This window comes from Filobasidium floriforme (genome assembly GCF_021052385.1).
Source record: "Filobasidium floriforme strain CBS 6241 chromosome Unknown HD553scaffold_14, whole genome shotgun sequence".
Taxonomy (NCBI): Eukaryota; Fungi; Basidiomycota; class Tremellomycetes; order Filobasidiales; family Filobasidiaceae; genus Filobasidium; species Filobasidium floriforme.
In genome coordinates, this window is record NW_025763635.1 from 349,410 (window position 1) to 369,068 (window position 19,659).

General features: G+C 54.0%; 6 protein-coding genes across 6 annotated transcripts; 5 read left to right on the forward strand and 1 right to left on the reverse strand.

Moving 5' to 3' along the window:
- The first annotated feature begins 30 nt into the window (after positions 1–30).
- HD553DRAFT_54305 (uncharacterized protein) lies at positions 31–3,188 on the forward strand. Its single transcript, XM_046184303.1, has 5 exons — positions 31–1,800; positions 1,873–2,679; positions 2,733–2,842; positions 2,909–3,124; positions 3,187–3,188. Exons 1-4 carry the CDS (start codon positions 308–310, stop codon positions 2,983–2,985), a joined length of 2,487 nt encoding a protein of 828 aa, XP_046035689.1. The 5' UTR covers positions 31–307; the 3' UTR covers positions 2,986–3,124; positions 3,187–3,188.
- On the forward strand, positions 3,141–5,312 carry HD553DRAFT_54320 (WD40-repeat-containing domain protein). Its single transcript, XM_046184305.1, has 2 exons — positions 3,141–3,257; positions 3,318–5,312. Exons 1-2 carry the CDS (start codon positions 3,197–3,199, stop codon positions 5,042–5,044), a joined length of 1,788 nt encoding a protein of 595 aa, XP_046035690.1. The 5' UTR covers positions 3,141–3,196; the 3' UTR covers positions 5,045–5,312.
- A 90-nt stretch (positions 5,313–5,402) lies between these two features.
- On the forward strand, positions 5,403–7,595 carry HD553DRAFT_313265 (putative adaptor complex subunit medium chain 3). Its single transcript, XM_046180210.1, has 10 exons — positions 5,403–5,499; positions 5,563–5,822; positions 5,891–6,003; positions 6,063–6,181; positions 6,248–6,370; positions 6,424–6,485; positions 6,553–6,625; positions 6,694–6,851; positions 6,918–7,200; positions 7,275–7,595. Exons 1-10 carry the CDS (start codon positions 5,459–5,461, stop codon positions 7,447–7,449), a joined length of 1,407 nt encoding a protein of 468 aa, XP_046035691.1. The 5' UTR covers positions 5,403–5,458; the 3' UTR covers positions 7,450–7,595.
- Positions 7,596–7,756: 161 nt separating this feature from the next.
- Positions 7,757–9,498, forward strand: HD553DRAFT_343103 (uncharacterized protein; the record flags this gene model as incomplete). The annotated part of the gene is made up of 4 exons (XM_046182841.1): positions 7,757–8,190; positions 8,249–8,774; positions 8,876–9,056; positions 9,137–9,498. The coding sequence occupies 4 exons, from the start codon at positions 7,757–7,759 to the stop codon at positions 9,496–9,498; spliced, it is 1,503 nt and encodes a 500-aa protein (XP_046035692.1).
- Positions 9,499–11,319: 1,821 nt separating this feature from the next.
- HD553DRAFT_54364 (uncharacterized protein) lies at positions 11,320–15,322 on the forward strand. Its single transcript, XM_046184306.1, has 12 exons — positions 11,320–11,400; positions 11,478–11,754; positions 11,830–12,893; positions 12,962–13,066; positions 13,129–13,247; positions 13,311–13,513; positions 13,587–13,610; positions 13,672–13,961; positions 14,026–14,425; positions 14,487–14,637; positions 14,699–14,880; positions 14,949–15,322. Exons 2-12 carry the CDS (start codon positions 11,596–11,598, stop codon positions 14,985–14,987), a joined length of 2,736 nt encoding a protein of 911 aa, XP_046035693.1. The 5' UTR covers positions 11,320–11,400; positions 11,478–11,595; the 3' UTR covers positions 14,988–15,322.
- Positions 15,323–16,677: 1,355 nt separating this feature from the next.
- On the reverse strand, positions 16,678–19,608 carry HD553DRAFT_350773 (uncharacterized protein). Its single transcript, XM_046183562.1, has 3 exons — positions 19,175–19,608; positions 18,468–19,108; positions 16,678–18,384 (listed from the first exon to the last, which is right to left on the reverse strand). The coding sequence occupies exons 1-3, from the start codon at positions 19,445–19,447 to the stop codon at positions 16,947–16,949; spliced, it is 2,352 nt and encodes a 783-aa protein (XP_046035694.1). The 5' UTR covers positions 19,448–19,608; the 3' UTR covers positions 16,678–16,946.
- Between the last annotated feature and the right edge of the window lie 51 nt (positions 19,609–19,659).

Genomic DNA, 19,659 nt, shown 5'->3' on the forward strand with positions numbered 1-19,659 from the left:
GGTCGACCTTGCTATAGACCTGCCAAACCCCCCACTTTACAATCCGAACGATTTAAGGATCTGGCTTTCTACTAGTTCTAAACCGACATCACAGAATCTGGCGCTTCCTTCTTACCTCGTTGCAGCTCCGCAACCAGGATTGCTACGACCTCTTGCGAGGGAGAAGCGAGAAGCGCTTAGGTAGGGTCGAAGTCTCTGTAACGGAGACTCGACTTTACTAGATTCGACTCAGCTCAGGAATAGGGAATAGTGGCTCAAATCTTACAATCACAAAGACACACGAACCAACTATCTTACGCCACTCATCATGCCCCCGAAGATCGATTTCAGGAAGCGACAGAAAGGTGCTCTCGTGGAGACGAGCCAGCCCAGACCTATCCGTATCTCTGCTCCAGGCCATATCCTGGGCAAAGGCCCAGGTCAAGGCAGAATGGAGGGGGAGCCGACCGACGAGGTGCAGCAATATCGTCAGGACATGGCAAACGCTCCACCTCGGCTTCGGGTCGAGCTCACACCGCCTCCACCTAGCTCCAGCGAACGAGGAAGAGGAACGTTTCGGGGTGGTAGAGGCAGAGGAGCAAGGGGCGTCAGAGGAGGAATAGCTGGACGAGGTCGTGGTGGAGCGTTGGGAGGAGGTATGCCGGGGCCTAGTAGACCCGCTGTTCCACCCACTGGACCTGCTGCAATGAGTGCTGGTCAACCTGCCAGGCAGGCTTCTGCAGGCCCCGCCTTCCTGAACTTGGGTAATTCTGCTGGGAACAGCCGAATTGGTGCGCCTTCGGCCGGAACCTCTTCATACGCCGGAGGGAGGGCTCCTCAGCCAGCTATTCATCCCGATCGCAAGCCCATCATTCAATCAGCACAACGCCAAAACGCACAGGCTCAAAGCACACCTTCCAAAAAGCTACCCGACCGACCGCTTGCCGACACCCCTCCTGCCAATACTACCACATATCCTCCAGCTCCTCCTGAAGCACCTGACACAGCTCCCTCCCGACCGTATCAACCTATGGGCGCTTACGCAAAAGTCATGCAAAACCGGATAGACCGCTCTATCGCTTCTGCCGAGCCGGTCGCACATACGGCTGAACGTATGGTTGTGGAGCCAGCGACGCAAACCACGAATTCGGCATCTGCCGGCAGTTTCGAGGCATCCAGTTCTGTGGCAAGCCGCCCCGTTACACCTGCGCCTACCGGCAAACGTGCTGAAAAATCCACCTTCACCGGAGCTCGTTCTGACACACCTACTTCCGTTGGAAAACGTCCTGAAACATCTACCTCTACGGTCACAGCATCAACAATACCTGCACCAGCAGGAAACCAACCCGATCCATCTACCTCTCAGCCCGGAGCATCTGCCTCTACAGTATCAGCTGTATCTACGACGGCCCGCCCTAAGAGCAAACTGAAGTTCAAGCCGAATCTCACAAAACCTGCTTCGAAGCCTCCAACTGCGACTGATCGACCAGCTCCGGCCTTTATCACCCGGGGAAGGGACGCCTACTCGCCCTCAGAACCGGTCGTTCCTCTTCCATCTGAATCATTGAGCTCGGACTCCTCGGATGAAGAACCGTTGGCTGCAGGTTACCGTGCGAGGTCCCCTACTACCCCAGTCGAACCCGCGCCTGACTTAGATGTCGAGGTCTTACGTAGCACGCGGCGTATCGTTGACTACACTGCTCAAGTAAAAACTGAACCCGGAACGGCTGCAATGATGGCCTCCAGTATTGACGAGCCAGAGGAAGAGGCCGTGGAAGATGCTGATGACAGTGAGAAACAGAGCTCTACTCTGCTAATTCTGTGAGGCCGTAGAGCCGGTTTGTGTTAAGGTGAGGAAAAGTCGACTAATCCGCTACCTTTCAATCTAAATAGGAAAAGTCAGCGACCGGATCTGGCGGATTGCTGGTCTCGCGATGTGAAAGTCCGAATTGAGGCTCGAAAGGCAGCACGTATCGCGGTAGAAAAGGAACTGGAAAACAAGTCACGCAGAATCACAAGCTCCATGTGGCGGGATGACGGCTACGCTGTAGATTGGGCCCTTATCAGCCAGGGAATCGTCACCTACAGTTACGCGCGAGAACTCCGACCTTTCGAGCAACCTGAACATTTGCGGGAACTCGTCATCGCCAAACGGACCGCATGGGAAGAGGAGCAATTGAAGCAATGGGATGCAACTTACCCGGACCGCACACGAGGAAATATCAAACGCACGTCATTCAAGTTCTCATTTGAATGGCACCGGCGTTCCGCGACTCTGGATTCGACGGTTTTGACTGGCGGGCCACCTACCGCTTCTTCTGGACAGTCATCTAACCCCGCAAAGCGGGTACGTTCGCCTTCTCCAGAGACTGGCCGCAAGAGCCTCAAATGTTCCATAGATCAAGCCGCAAGGACTACCTGCGCCCCGACTCCCGAGATTGGTCTATCTGAACAGCCAAGCACATCGTACACGGCAATAGAGATCCTCTACGTTGAGGACCAAAGAGCCAAAAGCCGTGTGCCGGTCGTGCATCCACGTCAATACGCTCTAGGCATCTCTGCGCGAGCCGCAAAAGCCGATGTGAAAGAATGGAGCCAACGATGTTTGCCAAAAATCACTGGAAAACAAGCATGGCATCCCGCAGACAACAACAAAGCACCGGAGAACGTAAGAAATGCGGTGCGGTCGTTTATCCAAAAGTAAGGATATATCTGCAAGCTACTACGAACCAGTAGCTGACGCGGATCGATAGACTCTTTCAGCTTGAATCCATTCGAGAGGTACACTCGCTGCGCACCATGTACCACCCCAACTGCACGATTTCCGTCTTGGTTCAGGACGTAAAGGGTACAAGTTCGATAGGTTCGTGTCATAACAACGTGGAGGCATTGGGCGAATCTGATCTCTATGAACAGGGAGGCATTGCAGGGAGGGACCTGGCGAATTCGATGACTGGTATCGAATTGCTTGCACGCCGCCTTTTTACATTTGGCAGCAGCAAGTGAGAAGCGATGCTGCGAAGCTTCTCTTGCTTTGCACCTGCTGTTCAACATGTACCTCGGGCAAGCAGAACGTAGGAAGCGTCAAGCCACAGACGGTGTTCAACTTCCGACGCACCTGGATTTTGTCGTTCGACCGCGATATGTGAGTCCGCCGGCATTGTCAAGGGATCTGGAAGATTTGGTTGATCCAGGTCATTCACTTAGTCGCGGGCAAATGATAATCCTGGCGGATTACATGCTACTCCGGCCGCTAAACGAGCCTCAGGATGACACCGGTAAGTACTGGTTCGCTTTCGCAGCCGACCGTGAGCTCGACTTGTTTGCCTCGACTACAGCATCGAAAACCATTGATCGTCGCGCTCCGCCCGCCCGTATGACGCAGGCCGGTGCGGCAGATTCGACGTCGGATGCGGCAGACGATTCGAGTGGTCATCTGTCTGAGCGTTCTTTGGCCCTCGAGTCAGCCGAATCTGCAGAACTTTCAGACTCAGATACCTCGACCAGCAGTGAGCGTATTCGCATGGCCCGCAAGGGGAAAAGATCCGTCCGGCAGGCCATCGTAATGAGCGCCGACGAATCGGAAGAAGAGGAGGACCAGGAGGAGGCGCAATCAGGTGGTGACGAGTCAGAAGAGGATGAACTGGACCAGGATCAAATCCAGGAACAAGATGTTCCGACTGAGAGGGAAGATCCTGGCGTCAACATACGCAACATCGAAGCGCGATTGGAAGCGACCCTTCAATCTCAGGCGACATGGCAATCGATCAAAGACATGACCCAGAACAAGAGCGGCCCGATCGCCAAATTAACCGAGATCGAGAGCGAGATCGTGGCTCTGCACATGCAACTCGTCGAGCTTCGCAAGCAACCCTATCTTGAGGCTCCAAACAACAGACAGGCCGCTGGACCGGTACACACGAATATCGCTAGCTTTTCGCGCAAGGACATAGTGCAGCCTGCACCCGAAGCCATGGTCATCAGTATGCCCGCACGTAATCCGTCAAAGGCCGAAGATATCACCGATTTGCAACTACACGGCGGACAAGCACAGGCTATTCATCGAACGCCAGGCGATAAGTCCCGCTTCATGATCAAAGGCTTCGCCAGCGCGCTTCAGGGCCAGACCAACAACCTTGCGACCTTCTCCATGCGAGCCACTGTGCAGTTCTTCGGGAGCCTGGCAAGCACCGCCACGACGTCGCTCGAGAACGGTCTGAGAGTGATTGACGGTTGCATGCCCGTCAACGGACGGGTCATCATGGCCATTGAACGCAATGCAACGGTCTCCAATACGAGCTCCCAACAGATTCTCTGCATGGCTAGCGACCCACATCGCCGACCGACATATCATTACATGGACAAACACCCCCACGCGGGGAACCCCTTCTGCGTTACTCCGATCGGGTCGCACGGCGAAGGCGACCGATACATGTTTGCAAGTGGCGGGTTTGACCACAAGGTCGTACTCTGGACAGTTCCTCTAGCGGGTCAGCAAACTTTGACTTCGAGTGTGAGGGTCTTGCATCGTCAGCATACCTCGGTCGTCAGGAGTGTGGCTTACGAGCAGGAGCGCAAATGGCTGCTGAGTGGCTCTACCGGCGGCGATCTTCTAGTCTACGACTGCAATTCTTCAGCCCAGAAGCTTTTGAAGACCGCACGCTATAGCGTTGGCGCCTCTATCTGGCATATTCACACCAATGAGCTAGCTCCCAGCTCGATCGCCGTCGAAGCAGAGCAAACTCGAGATCAGGTCTACGTATTCGACATGCGGAAACAGAAACCTATCAAGCGCTTCGGTTTCGACATCAACCTGATCGAGGGGAAAGCCGTTGGTCAGACGCGTTTCGAGAAGGGATCCTACAATGGCAACTACTTTGCCAGAGGATATGCCGATGGAACAGTCAGGATGTGGGACATGAGGATGCTTCAGAGGAACAAACAGCCCTACATGGTCGCGAAAGCATCGAATGACGCGATCCGTCACGTCATGGTCGACGAAGGCAAACTCAGGGTTTTGACGGCTGGGACCTTGACGACCTATGATCTGCACCGCGGGATGTGAGGGGTCGAGCGCATCGAGCACGAAGTTTAACGAAAGACTGAGCAGTACGAAGAGAGATTCACAAGGATACAGAAGCATATAGAAACGACATTTCCCCCTCTAATCATTGACTTCACGACACCGAGAGCCGAAATTCACGAACAAATCTGTCGGGCTGGGATAATCTCCAATATTATGACCCCTAGTCGAGACAGTCACGAAACCATGTTGTATAATAGATAGCACGCCCAACATTGACCTTGATCTTGATGACGATTGTCGAATTTGCTTCCACCTCGGCCGGTCCGTTGGGCATATCCTGGCCTGCGATTGTTCCGAGTAACTACATTAGGTACGTACATTACCACGTTCGACGAGATATCACCCAGTCTATAATCTCCTGCCATCAAATTCGTAACGAAATTGAATATCGCCATGGCTCCCCTAGATGGTATCATAATACTGGATTCGACAGGGTACGATCTACCAGGAGCTCGAAAGAGCTATTCCGGTGCTCACTTGGCTTTCGTTTTTACCAGCCGATCTATCGTATCTTCGCATTTCCGAGCACACCCTTCTTCATATCCTCTGCTACACATTGATGCTTTCAATCAAGCTCTTGCCAAATCCCGCCCTGGCCTCGATGTGGCATCGACCAGCACCTTGCAAGAGCTCGACCCCATCTTATGGGTCTCGGTACCAAATACGAGCGAGTACGAAGAGGGAGCATGGATGAACACCGCATGCTTCCATGTGGAGAAGGAAGGGATGAGGATTTTGGTACCCGTTAGTCAGGAAAGTGAGTCGTTCAAGATCCTATTCGAGGGGTGTCAAGCAGAGCTGATAGATATCATTCGTTTCGTTCAGTGAATCCGATGCTACCATTCTCGTTCATCTACTCGTTCTTGGAGACGCTTGCTTCATACCTCGGCGAGGTAACGGAGCATACCATTCGAGAAAACTTTGACACAGTCTACATGGTGAGCCTAGAGAGCGCATGACTGGTTTGACTATTGCTAACCACGCTTCATTCCGTTAGCTTATCGAGGAGATGCTGGACGAGGGACACCCGTTGACGATGGAGACGAACATGTTGAAGGATATCGTATTACCTCCGACGCTAGTACGGAAACTGCTTGCTGCAGCCGGAGTGTCAGGGTAAGTGGTACGTCTGTTGTTCGCCGTGATCAAATCGCTCACAAGGGCCAAACATCCCTGTACCAGTTCGTTAAGCCAGACTAATCCACCATACTCGGCACCCATCCCATGGCGGCGGCCAAACGCTCGATACTCGAACAACGAAATATACTTTGATTTCGAGGAGCGAATAGATGCGATAGTGGACAAGTAAGTCTGAGTAGCATGTTTCGAGCTCATCATCGCTGACTTCTCACTTCTAGGCGTGGAAAGGCCTTGCACATAGATGTGTGGGGTAGAGTGAACTGTAATGCCAAGTTGACTGGTGAGATGGACCGAGAACCGGCGGTTTATGATACATTACTGACGTTACCGATACGGTCAAACTGCAGGGAATCCCGACCTCCTGCTCTCCTTTAGCAATCCAAAAGTAATCGAAAACTGTGGATTTCATCCTTGCATCCGGTACGCACAAATCGCAGACTCCGCAAATTCACGGCATCGCCGAAGACTGAAGACGGGTACGATTACAGGTATAAACGCTGGATGGATAACGGCGTACTTTCTTTCATACCGCCTGATGGCGAATTCAAGCTGCTCGATTATCAGGTAGCGGTACCGGCAGGCTCGCTGAGACCGATCGGTCTTCCCTTGGTTTTGAAGGCGAAAATGTCGACAGAGGTCGGAGGAGGTAGGTACTGGTGCCCCTGGACAGAACCGCGTGCTCCAAGCTGAAACCCTGGCTTCGATTGGCCAGGCAAATTCAACCTAACGCTATCGTCAAATACGCACGGCCGACCGCTAGAAAACGTCGTCATAAGCATCCAGTTGGGTCCGGAAGTGACTTCGGTCTCCGCCACGGCTTCGGGAGACACTCGAGGAATTCTGCCTGGCGGAGGCAAGAATCCCAACTACCCGGTCGGAGCGTTAGGTGGTGGAAGTTGGGACTTCGATCCAAACAAGGGGGTGCTTAGGTGGATGATTACCGCTCTGACGGCCAATGAGAAGGCGGCTAGTCTGGTCGGAAGTTTTGTCTGCAGGTAATTTTCTAGTGGCTCACTCAGACTCAGCAGTACAGCACTGATGCATGTTTGTTTGTCTTCCGATACGACAGCTCGGAGGAGATGCCCAGCCCGGACCCTGCATTCCAAGTGAATTTCCAGATCAATCAACACATCCTCAGCGGACTCAAGGTGGATCACATCAAGGTCGTCAACGAGACTGGGTACAAGCCATTCAAGGGAGTCAGGACGTTTGTCAAGAGTGGGAATTACGAAGTGAGATGGTAGGGGGTTCATGCCCTTTAGAAGGCAAAAGCTGTAGACCGGAATTCTTGGGTTGCGTTACCGTGTCCCTTGTGCCCGCATTCATATCATACCTTAGTAACGGAAACCAACGTTCCAGGCATTTGAGATGACGCAAGCCAGTGACAAACTGAACGGACGATAGTCGACAAGAGCTCTGGTTCGATTTTGCTTCCGCTCCTATGGAGCGACCACCTTAGGGTGATCTGATCGAACGTAATGAACGTTCAAAGGAATCCCTTGAACAACTAAAATTTCCGTCTGGGCTACGTTGCAGAAACGTTGACCGCTCATGCCGTTCAGCAAGATCATCGATAGGTATATAGATCTCCACTTTAACAACACCTACTGCATCTTCTCTTCCCCTCTACTGAAATCGACGATGGGCGCAGACACACCCGAACTACCTCCATCCCGATGGAAGTTGGATCACATTCCCGAAAATATCCTGGACAACATCGTCGACTTCTTGGCTGAGGATGCCATTGCCTCTAAGCCTCGTGTCCGACAACCCCCGGGAATGTCGGACGATTTCTCGATGTTTTTTATCGGGTACCCTGAATACGTCCACTTCTCCAAGGATCTCAAGAGATTGTCTCTCGTCGACAAGCTGTGCAGGCAAAACGTCTTTTCGCGAAAGATCGCTTCTCGAGTCGTCTTGACGTCCCAGAAGCAGACGGCTAGGTTGAATGAGAGGATGACCCCTGCTACTCGGGATTATGTGCGGTAGGTAACCTCATCTAGCTTTCGATATGCTCCACGCTGATATCGAGGTACGACGCAGCTTCTTGAGCATAGCCGATCGTCCCAAAGCTGGCGATCGGGTGGAATGGGCGAAAGATCGACACGACCTCATCTCCTCTTTCAAAAACTTGACCGACATTCAAGACGAGTCGGGTGAGATCGCCCGATACCAGACCCCGCTCCCGGCCACTATGGACTCGATCGGGATCATGTTGCAGAGCGGGGACTACCCTGCCGTTCCTCTTCCTACCAGGAAAGTCGACCGACTCCGGATCGAAGCGGACCATGCCGCATCAAAGCTGGAGATCGAGGGCAGTAGGGAATCGATCCTGTTCCAGGAAAAGGTCAAGGTTCTCACCCAGAACATTTCGAGCGTGAATCTGTTCGAGTGGAAGCCGGCGGCTCTGTCCACTTGCGGATGTTCACACGGAAAGAAGCATAACCTTCCTGCTGAGGCTCGATACGAGGATCCGTTGGCGGGCAAGCGGTTCGGTATGATCGACACCCTCACGTTGGAGGTACCGTTCGCTACGATCAACCCGGGATCGATGCGAGAGGATCAATGGGTGAGTTAGCAGGGTTATCGATGCGATGCCTAAGGACAGGACATCGAGCGAGATCTGATGAGACTGATCACCACCTCCATCACACTCTGTTCTTTCGATAGTGGGGTTACCTCGGTTGGCTCACGACCACAAAGGCCGAGTTCAAGACGCTCCAGATTACGATGCAATGGGATCCGTCGTTCTTGCGAGGTCCCGCCATAGGACCCGACTTCATCCTCGAAAGTCTCGGGACCCAGCTCAAGTTCACCTTTGTTCCCGGTCAACAAATGCCACAACTGCAAGGTGAGTGACGAACAGGACGGTCCCGAGCGTGAAGATCATCTAGGCTGACGTATCGTATTGCTGCGCACCTCATCTTGCAGGACAAGGGATGTGCAGAACGCTGCACGGATGGTCGCAAAAGATGATGAACAACCACAAGACGCTGGAAAAGATCTCCATCGCCTACATCCTCGCCTTGCCGAACGGTCAGCCGGGTCGAGTCTACCGAAAGGTCATCGTCACCCGTGCTGGGTTCCCTTACCGGACTCACGAGATCAAGTACGAAGAGCGGTACAAGCAGGAACTCATGCAATGGATCGACGACGTCATGGTCTTCCTCGAATCAGGGTTCGAACCTCCGTTGCCGCACGATTTCACACGGGAAGACTTTTTGAGGCTCAAGAAGCAGTATCCGGACGCTCCGTTTATGGACGATTTCTTGAGGGAACGTGGTAGGCGCTGATCGATGGGCCGCGCTATGGCAGAGCTGGGTAGAAACTTGGAGAGAAAGAGGGGGATGGCGTTTACGATGATTACGAACTTTGAGAAATCCACGAAAATTAGCAGCTATGGACCTATCGGTTAGCTGCCGAGGGTACATAAAGGCTTCGACTTGCACGACTATGAGGAGAGGCAATCTTGATAAAGGCGAGCTGTATTGGGAATCATTATTTCATTCGTTATACCTTGGCTGAATCGACTTAGGACGAAGAGGACAACTCCAAGTCGGGGCCGGGCTCCGTCGGCGTCCGAGCCGTTCTCGTCTTCAAGGACGCTCACCCACATCGAAGTGACGGATCAGTCAACCGTGATGCAGGCCTCGTATGCCGTCACGAAACGGCACACTGCTGTATGGATGTTTCCCATCTTACATCACTGGTCCAACAGATCCCGAGCTCGGTGCCGCACGAGAAGATGGCGTACCATCTTGATCTGATGCACTGATGGGATCTGATGGAGATGATCGTGGATTAGGTTTGACCCCATCGAATTCGCGGGAGATGATCTGATTTGATCCCTTCTCTCCTCTCGCGATGAACCGTGGTCCGTGATCGACGTTCTCGTCCCTTTTTGGGAAGCGCGACGAGCATTCGATGTCTGGCTTGAGGATCCGGACATCGCGACATGAAAGGTGTCGTATCCCACTCTCTGCCTCAGACATGGGTAAACGCACAGCATTGTACAGTGTCGTGTGTCGAGTGATTGTTTTGCCCATGCGGACCGTTTTGGGTAGAGAGCAGAAAGTTGTAAGGAGAGCAGAGACGCGCGCGCGTGGTCCCCTCGACCGCGTTGGACACACCCAGGAGAGGGGAGAGAAAACTGCGGGAGATTCTTGACCATAAACTCGACTACATCCTCTATCCTCCTATTGTCATCGATACAAAGCCCACATCGTCATTGGGTCACTTCCTTTCTTCTTGAAGTCGCTTGCCGCTCCGTTCGACACGTAGAGCGTGCTCCGGCGTGTTGTGTCAGCTTGAACATGACGACGACGACGAATGGGCCTTCACGGCCGCTCTCTTCCATCTGGTCAGACGCTCCTCCTTCCTCTGCGCCGAACAACATGCAACCAGGAGGTGCAGGTGGTTCGAATGGAGGAGGCGGTGGTGGTTTCTACGGGACTCCGGAAAAGCCCGTGAGCGGTAATGGGAATGGAGAACGAGGGAGGAACGTCTCCGGCCATCTTCCAGGATCAGGTTTCGAGACAAACTCCAACTCGAACTTGAGCGTAAACGGGAACGTCAACCACAGCCAGGCGTTCTCTCCCTCTCCGACACGATCGAAAGGGTTTCCTTCTTTCCCTCAATCCGGGTTCGGGCCCTCTCAAGCACAGGCACAAGGTCAAGGGCAGGGGGGTTATCTCTCGGCTACAACGACCGGGACTGGAACTGGGGGTGATGCTTCGTCGGCAACGGGGATGAACATCCAACGTTCCAGGTCTCCTAACCGCAATCTGAACATGAATATGAATGCTCCTGGTACGGGCATGGGCATGGTCCCGAATGGCCGGTTCTTGGAGATCAATCCCAACCCGGGTTCGAGCGAGACCGGCGCAAACTCTGGTCCCGGGGTGGGTATGAACATGGGGTATTCACAGTTCGGGCAGACACATCAGCGGATCCCTACTTCTCCTTCCTCACTCGGCAGAACGAGCGATCGGGTATTTGGGAGCGCTGGGAGCGTAGATAGTGTAACGGGAGGCAATGGGGTTGGCTTGAGTTCGGTCGGGCTGGCTGAAGGCGATGGGGAGACCGAGTTGGAAATGAACAACAGCAACGGCGGTAACAACGGCATCGACGTCTCGCTAGCTCGTCGGTCACCCCGCCCGGAATCTGCCTTTGAAGGTGGTCGTAAATTGTGGAACGCGGGTCAGACCCAGGGTCAGGGTCAAGGTCCTGCAGGCGGAAGTATCCTCTCACCGCAGATCCAAGGCCCTGGAAGTCTTGGCGGAACTCCTACTAGGGGAGTCGGAGGTGCAGGTCGTCCGGGAGTCGAGAGGACGCATAGCCGATTCGCTACTGCTCCGGCTGCAGGGGTCGCACTCGGTCAGAACGCAGGCATGGGTGCAGGTGCAAATGGACCAGGGGGTCTAGGGTCAGGGCTTGGAACCGGAATGGACAGGCCATTGAGTGCCATGAGTACCAAGGGCGTCTCGGCCGGCGGAGGAGTTGCTGGAGTGACGGATTCGTCAGGCAGGATGGAGGGTCAGGCTCTGATCGTGAGTTGTCGACCGCTATCAACCCGGAAGTTTGATCGTTGATGCTGACCTCGGTTGACCTTTCTCTTCGCACAGGACCTGATTGCACGGGTCGCTCGGACGGAAGCTGCGATTGCCGATATGAGTCAGCAGGTCGCAAGCCTGAACACGATCGTCAAGTCGTTGCAGATCAGCGCGACCCAGAACGGGACCGTCGGGGCTAACAGCCTGGGCTCGCACTCGGGTTCCAATTCGAGTTCTGGAGGTTCGACGCCTTCCCTGTTTGCTGCTCCTCCCCCTCAAATCACGAGGACGAGTGCGTCTAATACGGCAGTCCCTGGCCTGGCAAGCTCAGAGGGACCGCCTTCAGCGATCTCTACTGGCGCATTGACGGCCGAGACCAACGAATCCAATTCGACCATCACCCCTACCGCCGGGTCGAGCAGCAGCAACACCGATATTGCTGCGCTCACGCATCAGATCGCCGCTCTGAGCGCTAGTGTAGCCCAGTTGCAGAGGATGCAGAGCACTTCGGTTCGGCAAGGTATCGAGAAGCGTATGGGTCAGAGTGGGGCCGCTAGTCCAGAGGAGAAAACCGGGGTACCTCCCGCTGCAGGCCAGAGCGGGACGAGCAACACTCCTCCCGGTCAGAATGCATCAGCCACAGGTGCACAACAAGCTGCTCAGACGCCGAGTCAAGGCGGTCATCCTCAGCAACAGGGGTACTTCCCTAATATGGGCGGAAACGTCGGTAGACCGCAAAACGCCCGCAACCAGACCGGACCTGCGGGTGCTCTTAACAGCTCGATCGCCAGCGCTCTGGGATCGATTGGGTCCAGGCCGAGACCTCATCCAGGCAGGGCTGCCAGTAGCAGCGTCGTCACTGGAGCCGGTTCGGTCAACGCCGGTCAGGGCTATCAGAGCATGGGCAACGGCGGTGAGAGGCTGGGTGTTCCGACGCCCGGAATTGCCGGTGGGATGAGTCTGGGTCCTATGAACATGATCAACCAGGGAGCTGGTGGTCGCGTGGAGCGCGATCGATTGGAGGCCGTCACGCCTGGTGGAATGTCACGCGAAGGCGGACCGGGTGGTATGACCGTCACCAAGTGGGAACACTTGCCGCTCACCCCGGAATTGCAGAGGCAGATTGTCAAGTATGGGTGAGTTATCTGTACGACTCGCTAGGTGAGAACAGCGGATTCGAAGCTGATGACCGCACGATCTCTAGCATCGGTCCTCCCAACAAAATTCAAGCGCGAGCTCTGCCGTTCATGTTGAGAGGCTCTGATATCATCGCTCAGGCGCCTCCTACGCAGGAGCGTATCATCACCTAGTGAGCACCGTCTCAAAACAGAGTAGATCTGCTTGGCCTGCTTATCCTATATCCCATCGCAGCGTTATTCCTGTTGTACAACTGGTTTTGAGTCTCGGTGTGCAGCATCAGCCCACATACAAAGGGCCTTGTGCGATCATCGTGACCACTACCGTCGACCAGGCGACTCAGGCTCATAAACGTATGTTTGGCTATAGAGACTTCGATTAAGGCTCTCAAGCTAATAAATACTTGGCACACATAGTGATTCGTGACATCGGTGCACCCCTCGGCGTCAGGACCGGTCTTGCCGTAGGAGCATCCGGCGCCGATATTTCGGCAGACCTCGCCAATTGGCATAGGAACGCAGTCCACGTTCTCGTCGGTACCCCCGCTCGGCTCAACGACGTGATGGTCAAGCACGCCAGCAACGGTGGCTTGCCAGGCGGTGAAGTCCGCATGTTGGTCGTAAGTCGCGTGACTATCGTCCTTGGTTAGGGCAATGCTCCACCGCTGACACGTGCGATCACGTTCTTTATAGCTTGACGAGGTCGACCAATTAATCGTGAGTGGACGGAAACTCTCTCGCGTATGACTTTGTCTGACTTGACACAACCCTCTTCCAGGCTCGAAACCTGTACGAGAACGTGACTTCAATTTGCCGGGTCCTGCCTGCACCGCGGTCGCGAAACCCGACTGCCGCCGGCAATGGTATTATTGGCACTCCCGGCCCAATGCAGAGTCCCGGAATTACCAGCCCGTTCGACCTGGGTATGAGTTCGCCCTTTAATCCTGCTTCGACTATGCCATTCCCATCCGCTTCGAACGCTCGTTTCAACAACAGCAATAATAACAATAACGGTGGCAACGCCTCGATGGCACTGGGAAGCAATCCTGAAAGACAGACATGCATTTTGTGAGTAAACAATCGAGCCTAATCGCGATCTCAGTGCCGCTAATCGACACGGCCTGTCTTCCAGCTCGAACACCATTCCTACCGATGTCATCAACTTTTCGCAGTCGATCCAGGTCCGCGAGCCTGTCCGAGTTCTGGTTCGACGTGAAGGTGGTACCAACACCTCCAATGAGTCCACGTCAGCCGGCAACTTGCGTCACTATTACCTGTACCTCGCTCTTGCAAGTGGAGCGGCTAACAGGAACGAGGCTGGTGCGGCGGGGCCAGGAACCATCGGCTCTGGTCGTGCCGCAGGCAACCAGAATACCGAGGTCAATCAGGCCAAGGAGTTCAAATTGGAAGCATTGGCAGATTTACTTCTTGAGTACCCTCTCTGGCAAGCGATCATTCACGTTGGAGCGCAAAGTACCCTCGATGCTGTGGTTGGCAAGTTGAACAGCAGACAGATGGAGAACCTCTCTCTCGTGAGTAAATAATATCGCATGCGAGACACGTTCTGCATTGATCACAACCCGTCTTTCGCAGTCGCCGGACATGTCGTCACAAGCCAAGCAAGCGGTGTATACAAAGTGGAGGGCTTCCGCCCAGAGTGGCCGCGGGGCCCGATTCCTGGTCGCGTTCGATACCATTGTCAAACCCCCGGAAGTCGTCGCTGCGCCGCTTGTTGTCAACTTTGGTTAGTCCTTCGAGCGAAAACAGCGTTAAAAGATCGCTTGGCTAAGCGATCCTGTCTGTAGACCTACCACGAAGCGTCGAAGGATATGCTCAACGAGTGTCCGCTGCGAACCAAGCGGATGTCAGCAGAAACGACCGTAATCGGAATGCACCGACACCTTCCAGCATCGTCTTGAACTTTATCCAAGCTGCCGGCGGTGATGTCGAGATGCTTCGAAGCACCGAATGTGCTTATCGGTTCAAAGTGAGTACACACGGTCGAGTCAAGATGCTTTTTCTCGTTTACTGATGCGAACTTTCCTGCCCGCCCAGTGTTCTGAGATTCCAGCCTCGTTCCGGGACCTCTTCTAAATGTGCCAGCCACATCACACCAAACTTCGAAACTCCAGGATCGTTCCGCCGACTGTCTCGTCCGAATCGCAATCTCAAATGTAGCCTCTGTCTTGCCTTGCATCCGTGGTGCCATCATCGAACCTAGTATACAAGAAAGAAAAGAAAGCGAAGTGCATTCATTGTATCTAATCTCATCCGCATCGTTATCATCTCATGTCTCGCGCTTCACGATACGAACGGCTGTCCCAGAGTGACTTCCCGGTCGGCCGGTCGCTGATAGACTGCCTTGATTTTGCCGGATAGTATTATAGCCGTCTTGCAAGATTGACAGACCGAGAGATGTTCCAGCTGTACAGTCAGTCAGTCACGGATTGGTCTCGAACGTCCTCAGCGGTCGTCGAGAAAGTTGGTTTCGAGAGCAGTCGGACTGGGGGTCGACCATTGAGCAGCTAAACCGGAAGTCAACGACTTAACAGGCGGACGTGAAGTGACATCTGAGCGGGGTATGGAAACTGTCTCCAGCTGATGACGAGGTCCAAAGGCCGTGTGCGGGCGGTGCTTTCAGGCACAATTGTAGCAGTGAAACTGCCTGGCCATATGCGCACATGGGTCTGGCACGTACGAGCTACGACCCGATTGTAGCATCATGCGCTACAATGAAACAGAGCTCTATAAAGCTTGTTTGATCAAGACTATAAATCGGCTATCAGTATGCATAATATTTGGATACATGATGGCATGGCAACGCAACCTTACTTATACTAGTATATCAGACCTCACCCATGTGTACGCATGAAGAGGCTGGAGAGCAATGTCCCTGTGGTACACCTTTCAAGCCGCTGTTACCGGGAGGGCCGCGCTCGGACGGAACGCGCGCCTAGCAAATCGCTAACAAAGTGTTCCGTCAGCGCGCGACCCTCACAGTAGTGCTCCGGCAGGGTCCAATCCTCGATTCTCATCATATCCGTCGGCTTCGGCTTCGGCTTCGGCTGATTCGGACGGAGCACTCAACAAGGTAGCCCTGGGTGCTCAGCAGGACAAAATCCTAGCCATTTCCCGGTCGACATCATCCAATGCAGATATTGGAAAGGGGCCAACTGGGGGAAAGGATCCTGTGTGTCAATTACGTCATTGTTCTGATTGTCATTGTTCTGGATGTTGGGAACGTTGTTGTTCTCCTTGTTCTTGTTGTCTACATGGATACCGAGGATGTCGTCATCCGTATGGCTGTTGTTTGTACGGACATCGAGGACACCGTGATCATCGCTGTTCTCGTTGTTCTCTTTACTCTTGCTGTTTGCCTGGACATTGGGAATGTTGTGGTTCGCATCAGAACACTGAGGATGTCAGCGAAGAGGTCGTTGGTCCCGCTGTTCTTGTTGTTGCTCACACCGACATCGAGAGCGTTGTCGTTCATGTCGTTCGTATCAGAACCATCATTGTCGCTCGACAAGCGCAGGGACCGGTCCAAGATTGGGCTGATTCCACGCCAACTTCTGCCAAATTTTGAAATCATGCACAGCAAGGTCGATTTCCCCAAGTTTCTTCTTCCAGCTCATTCTCACAGGACTAGTCACCTCGCTCACCAGTCTCATGGAAGTTGTCGCTAGCCTTCCTCAGCAGTCATGCTCTATCCTGAATTTGGAGGAAATGACCTATGCTGTCTTCAAAAGATCCTTGTTACCCTCACTATCGTTGAAACTATCACCAAAGGTAATTTGAATCACTTGGATGGTCACGAAGGCATGCTCTCCGCTCCGAGCGAACAAATGACGAGGACAAAGTAAAAAAGGCGGGAGCGGAAGACGTACTTGAACTGTCTATTCAAGTTGACGATAGTCTATTCAAGTTGACGATAGATCATTTGCGATGGCTACATGGAGATTAAACCAGGCGTCTGGCGAGAATATGCATGTTTAGATCGACGTGACGAGAGCAGACCATGGCTGCAGAGCTGTTGCAGAACCACGATGTGGCTTAAAATACGGGCGCAACCTGCTCGTCCCCTGCCACTAGCGCTGCAGCACCTTCGGCTCCGTCATTGTTCGCGCCACCACCGTTGTTGGCCAACAGAGCTGCTTGAGCTTGTCGTTCCGCTTCCCAATCAATACGCTCAGTCGTACCGATGATGCGACGGTAGTACGCAATGGCTTCCGCACAGAGAAATCGAGGCATGATAGGGGACGGCGAGACCGTAGCTTGGTCCGAAGCGACATCGGTCTGAGGAGTGGGTTGGTCCGATTGAGGACCGTCCAGAGGTTGCTGTGACCCGGTGGTCTCAGCCGTAGGCTCGGAATTGTCGGTTCCGGGTGCCTCGTTGCTGCCACTAGCTTCAGGGGAGTCTTGACTAGGGATTGTAGCCTCCCGAGCCGCTCTATAAGCTGCCTCGCTAAAGAAATCCGGAGGAACAGCCGAAGAGCCCGCCGTTTGAGACGATTCCGACTTCGATGCCTGTTCAGCGGCCTTTTCATCATCCTCCTTTCGCTTTGCCTCCAACGCCGCCTCCTTGGCCGTCTTCTCCTTGGTCAACTTTTCGACCAAAAGACGCATATGTCGTTCGCGTTCCAAAATCGCCGAGCGACGACCGGTATCCAGCGCAGGAACCATAGTCGCAAAGAAGAGGATCAAGGGCAGACAGAACAACCTCCAGAAAGCCGAAGGCGGGGGAGGCGGATGCGGGAGATTCTCATCGCTCCCGGGAATCCTCCTATCGTTCACCTCCAAGGGCGCCGTCCGACTGCTTCCGTTCCCTTCAGGGGTATAGTAGAACAACCGCAAGACCCTCCGATCATACGCGATCCCGATATTGATCCAGAACGCTCTGAACCTCGCTGCTCGTCCTCCCGAGTGAGGTCGAGCTATTCGAGTGGGTGTATTCCCATTGGCCGGTCTAGCTTCCCTGTGCCGAGCTCGACCTTGACCTCCTGGTGCGGCCCCCCTTGCGGCCCTAACTCTGGCCCTCTCCGCTTCTCTCGCTCGTCGTCGAGAAGCCCTCGCCCTCCTCAAATGGGTTCCACAATCCCAGATCCACCACCCAACGGCCAGACCCGCAAGACAGAGGAACTTCGGGTCGTCCCTCGGGATCCCTCGCGTGAACATGTAGAGCACCGTCCCAACCTTGATCAATGACCAAAAGGCCGAAACCCAGATGGCGAAGATCAAGAAGAAATCGGGCATGGGGATGCGGAACATGAAGTAACCCCGCCTAAAAGCGATCCAACCTCGGGGGGACGTGGCGGTCTGGGCGGTAATCCGGACCGTCCTGGTTGTATACGGAGCGTAAAGAGGGGTAGCGACGAGAAGTTCTTGAAGCGTTTTGATCATGCGTCGACGAGCGCAGTATCGGCCTAGGGCTCGTTTCTGCTCGGCGGTGATGTAAGATGGTTCGGGGAGCATCATCTTGTACGGCAGGCCGCTATAAGAAAAGGAGACAGGCGGGACGAGGACCGATCAGAACCAGAAGATCATCGAGCACTGCAGTCAAATCAAAACACTTACTTGACCTCGACCTCGATATACTCGTCCCCTTCCACGTCCTTCTTCTTTTCCGTATCCTTCAACATCTCCTCCCCCTCCCTCTCTTCCTTGCTCGCCGCATCCACGATCTCGATCGGCTCCATCTCCTCCCCCAGAGTCCCATCCCTCCTGATCCCATTGATCTTCAAGAACGCCTCGGCAGCCTCCTTGACCTTTTCAACTGGGAAAAGAGGGGCCGGGCGCATGTCGTACCATCCCAACTCGGGTTCTCCGGCAAAGAGGTAGATCTCGTTCGTAGCCAAGAAGGTGTAGAAGAAGAGCGTCTCATACGCGGCGATGTATCCGGGGTTAGGGATGAGAACAGGTTGAGGGTTGAGAGCTGAAGTTTGGACCCGGGAGACGAGGTTCGACATGGTGGCCCCCTCGCGGAGTCCAGCGACCGAGGCTTCAAAAGCCTGCGTTCCTGTTCGCATTTCCGGTTGTGACGGCTGTGGTTGCGATCCAGGTGAGGTGGTTGAAGAGGTTGGACTATTCCTCCTATCGATAGATGGTGGCCGAGGTTTCGGAGTTCGTTGTCTGGTAGCTATCTTGCGAACTGGCACGAGGGGTTCCCTTTCTGTAGAAGCTGCTACGATCATAGAATGCTCGACTGCATTGTTCACCTGTGTCCCGTCGGGAATGATCAGCCTTGGCGAGCAGGAGCAGAATGAGAAGGTACAGCGGCTCACCAGCACGTCCTTCAAAACCTCATCGTCTCTCAGCAATCTTCCTCCCCAGACCAGCCTCGGCTTCTCCTCCGTCTGAACTCGATCCATATCCACATCTCCCTTTCTCTGTTCCTCGAGCACCTTGTCCTTTACCTCGAAAAAGGTCGCATCAGGCTCGAAAGCGCTGATGATATCCCGCTCTCCCGAAGCGAACAAGAAACGGATTCTGAATTTGTCCTCATTGTCTGCGTCCCCATTCGCAGGGACGTCGGGTACGGGGTCTTGGGGTTCCATGGTGTCGGAGTTGATCTAATTTCGTGGCGAGTTGTCGTGATGGATCGTCTATTCGTATGCCATTACCGTCGGCGTTTCGACTAATCAGCCCATATACCTGAACGTAGTCGTAAGAAGGACAGATGTGCTAGTACTGTGCTGTTGTGTGTATCGCAAGTGATCAAAGGCTGGATGGATGTAAGACGATGTGGAATGCCAAGTAGTGAGTGTAC

Coding starts and splice junctions, on each gene's coding strand:
- HD553DRAFT_54305 (XM_046184303.1), top strand. CDS start 308: ATGCCCCCGAAGATCGATTTCAGGAAGCGACAGAAAGGTGCTCTCGTG. Junction 1,801..1,872: donor AGCTCTACTCTGCTAATTCT/GTGAGGCCGTAG, acceptor CAATCTAAATAG/GAAAAGTCAGCGACCGGATC. Junction 2,843..2,908: donor AAAGGGTACAAGTTCGATAG/GTTCGTGTCATA, acceptor GAGGCATTGCAG/GGAGGGACCTGGCGAATTCG.
- HD553DRAFT_54320 (XM_046184305.1), top strand. CDS start 3,197: ATGATAATCCTGGCGGATTACATGCTACTCCGGCCGCTAAACGAGCCT. Junction 3,258..3,317: donor CGAGCCTCAGGATGACACCG/GTAAGTACTGGT, acceptor CCTCGACTACAG/CATCGAAAACCATTGATCGT.
- HD553DRAFT_313265 (XM_046180210.1), top strand. CDS start 5,459: ATGGCTCCCCTAGATGGTATCATAATACTGGATTCGACAGG. Junction 6,004..6,062: donor ACTTTGACACAGTCTACATG/GTGAGCCTAGAG, acceptor TCATTCCGTTAG/CTTATCGAGGAGATGCTGGA. Junction 6,486..6,552: donor CTGTAATGCCAAGTTGACTG/GTGAGATGGACC, acceptor GTCAAACTGCAG/GGAATCCCGACCTCCTGCTC.
- HD553DRAFT_54364 (XM_046184306.1), top strand. CDS start 11,596: ATGGGTGCAGGTGCAAATGGACCAGGGGGTCTAGGGTCAGGGCTTGGA. Junction 11,755..11,829: donor TGGAGGGTCAGGCTCTGATC/GTGAGTTGTCGA, acceptor CTCTTCGCACAG/GACCTGATTGCACGGGTCGC. Junction 13,514..13,586: donor GTGAAGTCCGCATGTTGGTC/GTAAGTCGCGTG, acceptor CGTTCTTTATAG/CTTGACGAGGTCGACCAATT.
- HD553DRAFT_350773 (XM_046183562.1), bottom strand. CDS start 19,447: ATGGAACCCCAAGACCCCGTACCCGACGTCCCTGCGAATGGGGACGCA. Junction 19,109..19,174: donor AGGTTTTGAAGGACGTGCTG/GTGAGCCGCTGT, acceptor GACGGGACACAG/GTGAACAATGCAGTCGAGCA. Junction 18,385..18,467: donor TATATCGAGGTCGAGGTCAA/GTAAGTGTTTTG, acceptor CTTTTCTTATAG/CGGCCTGCCGTACAAGATGA.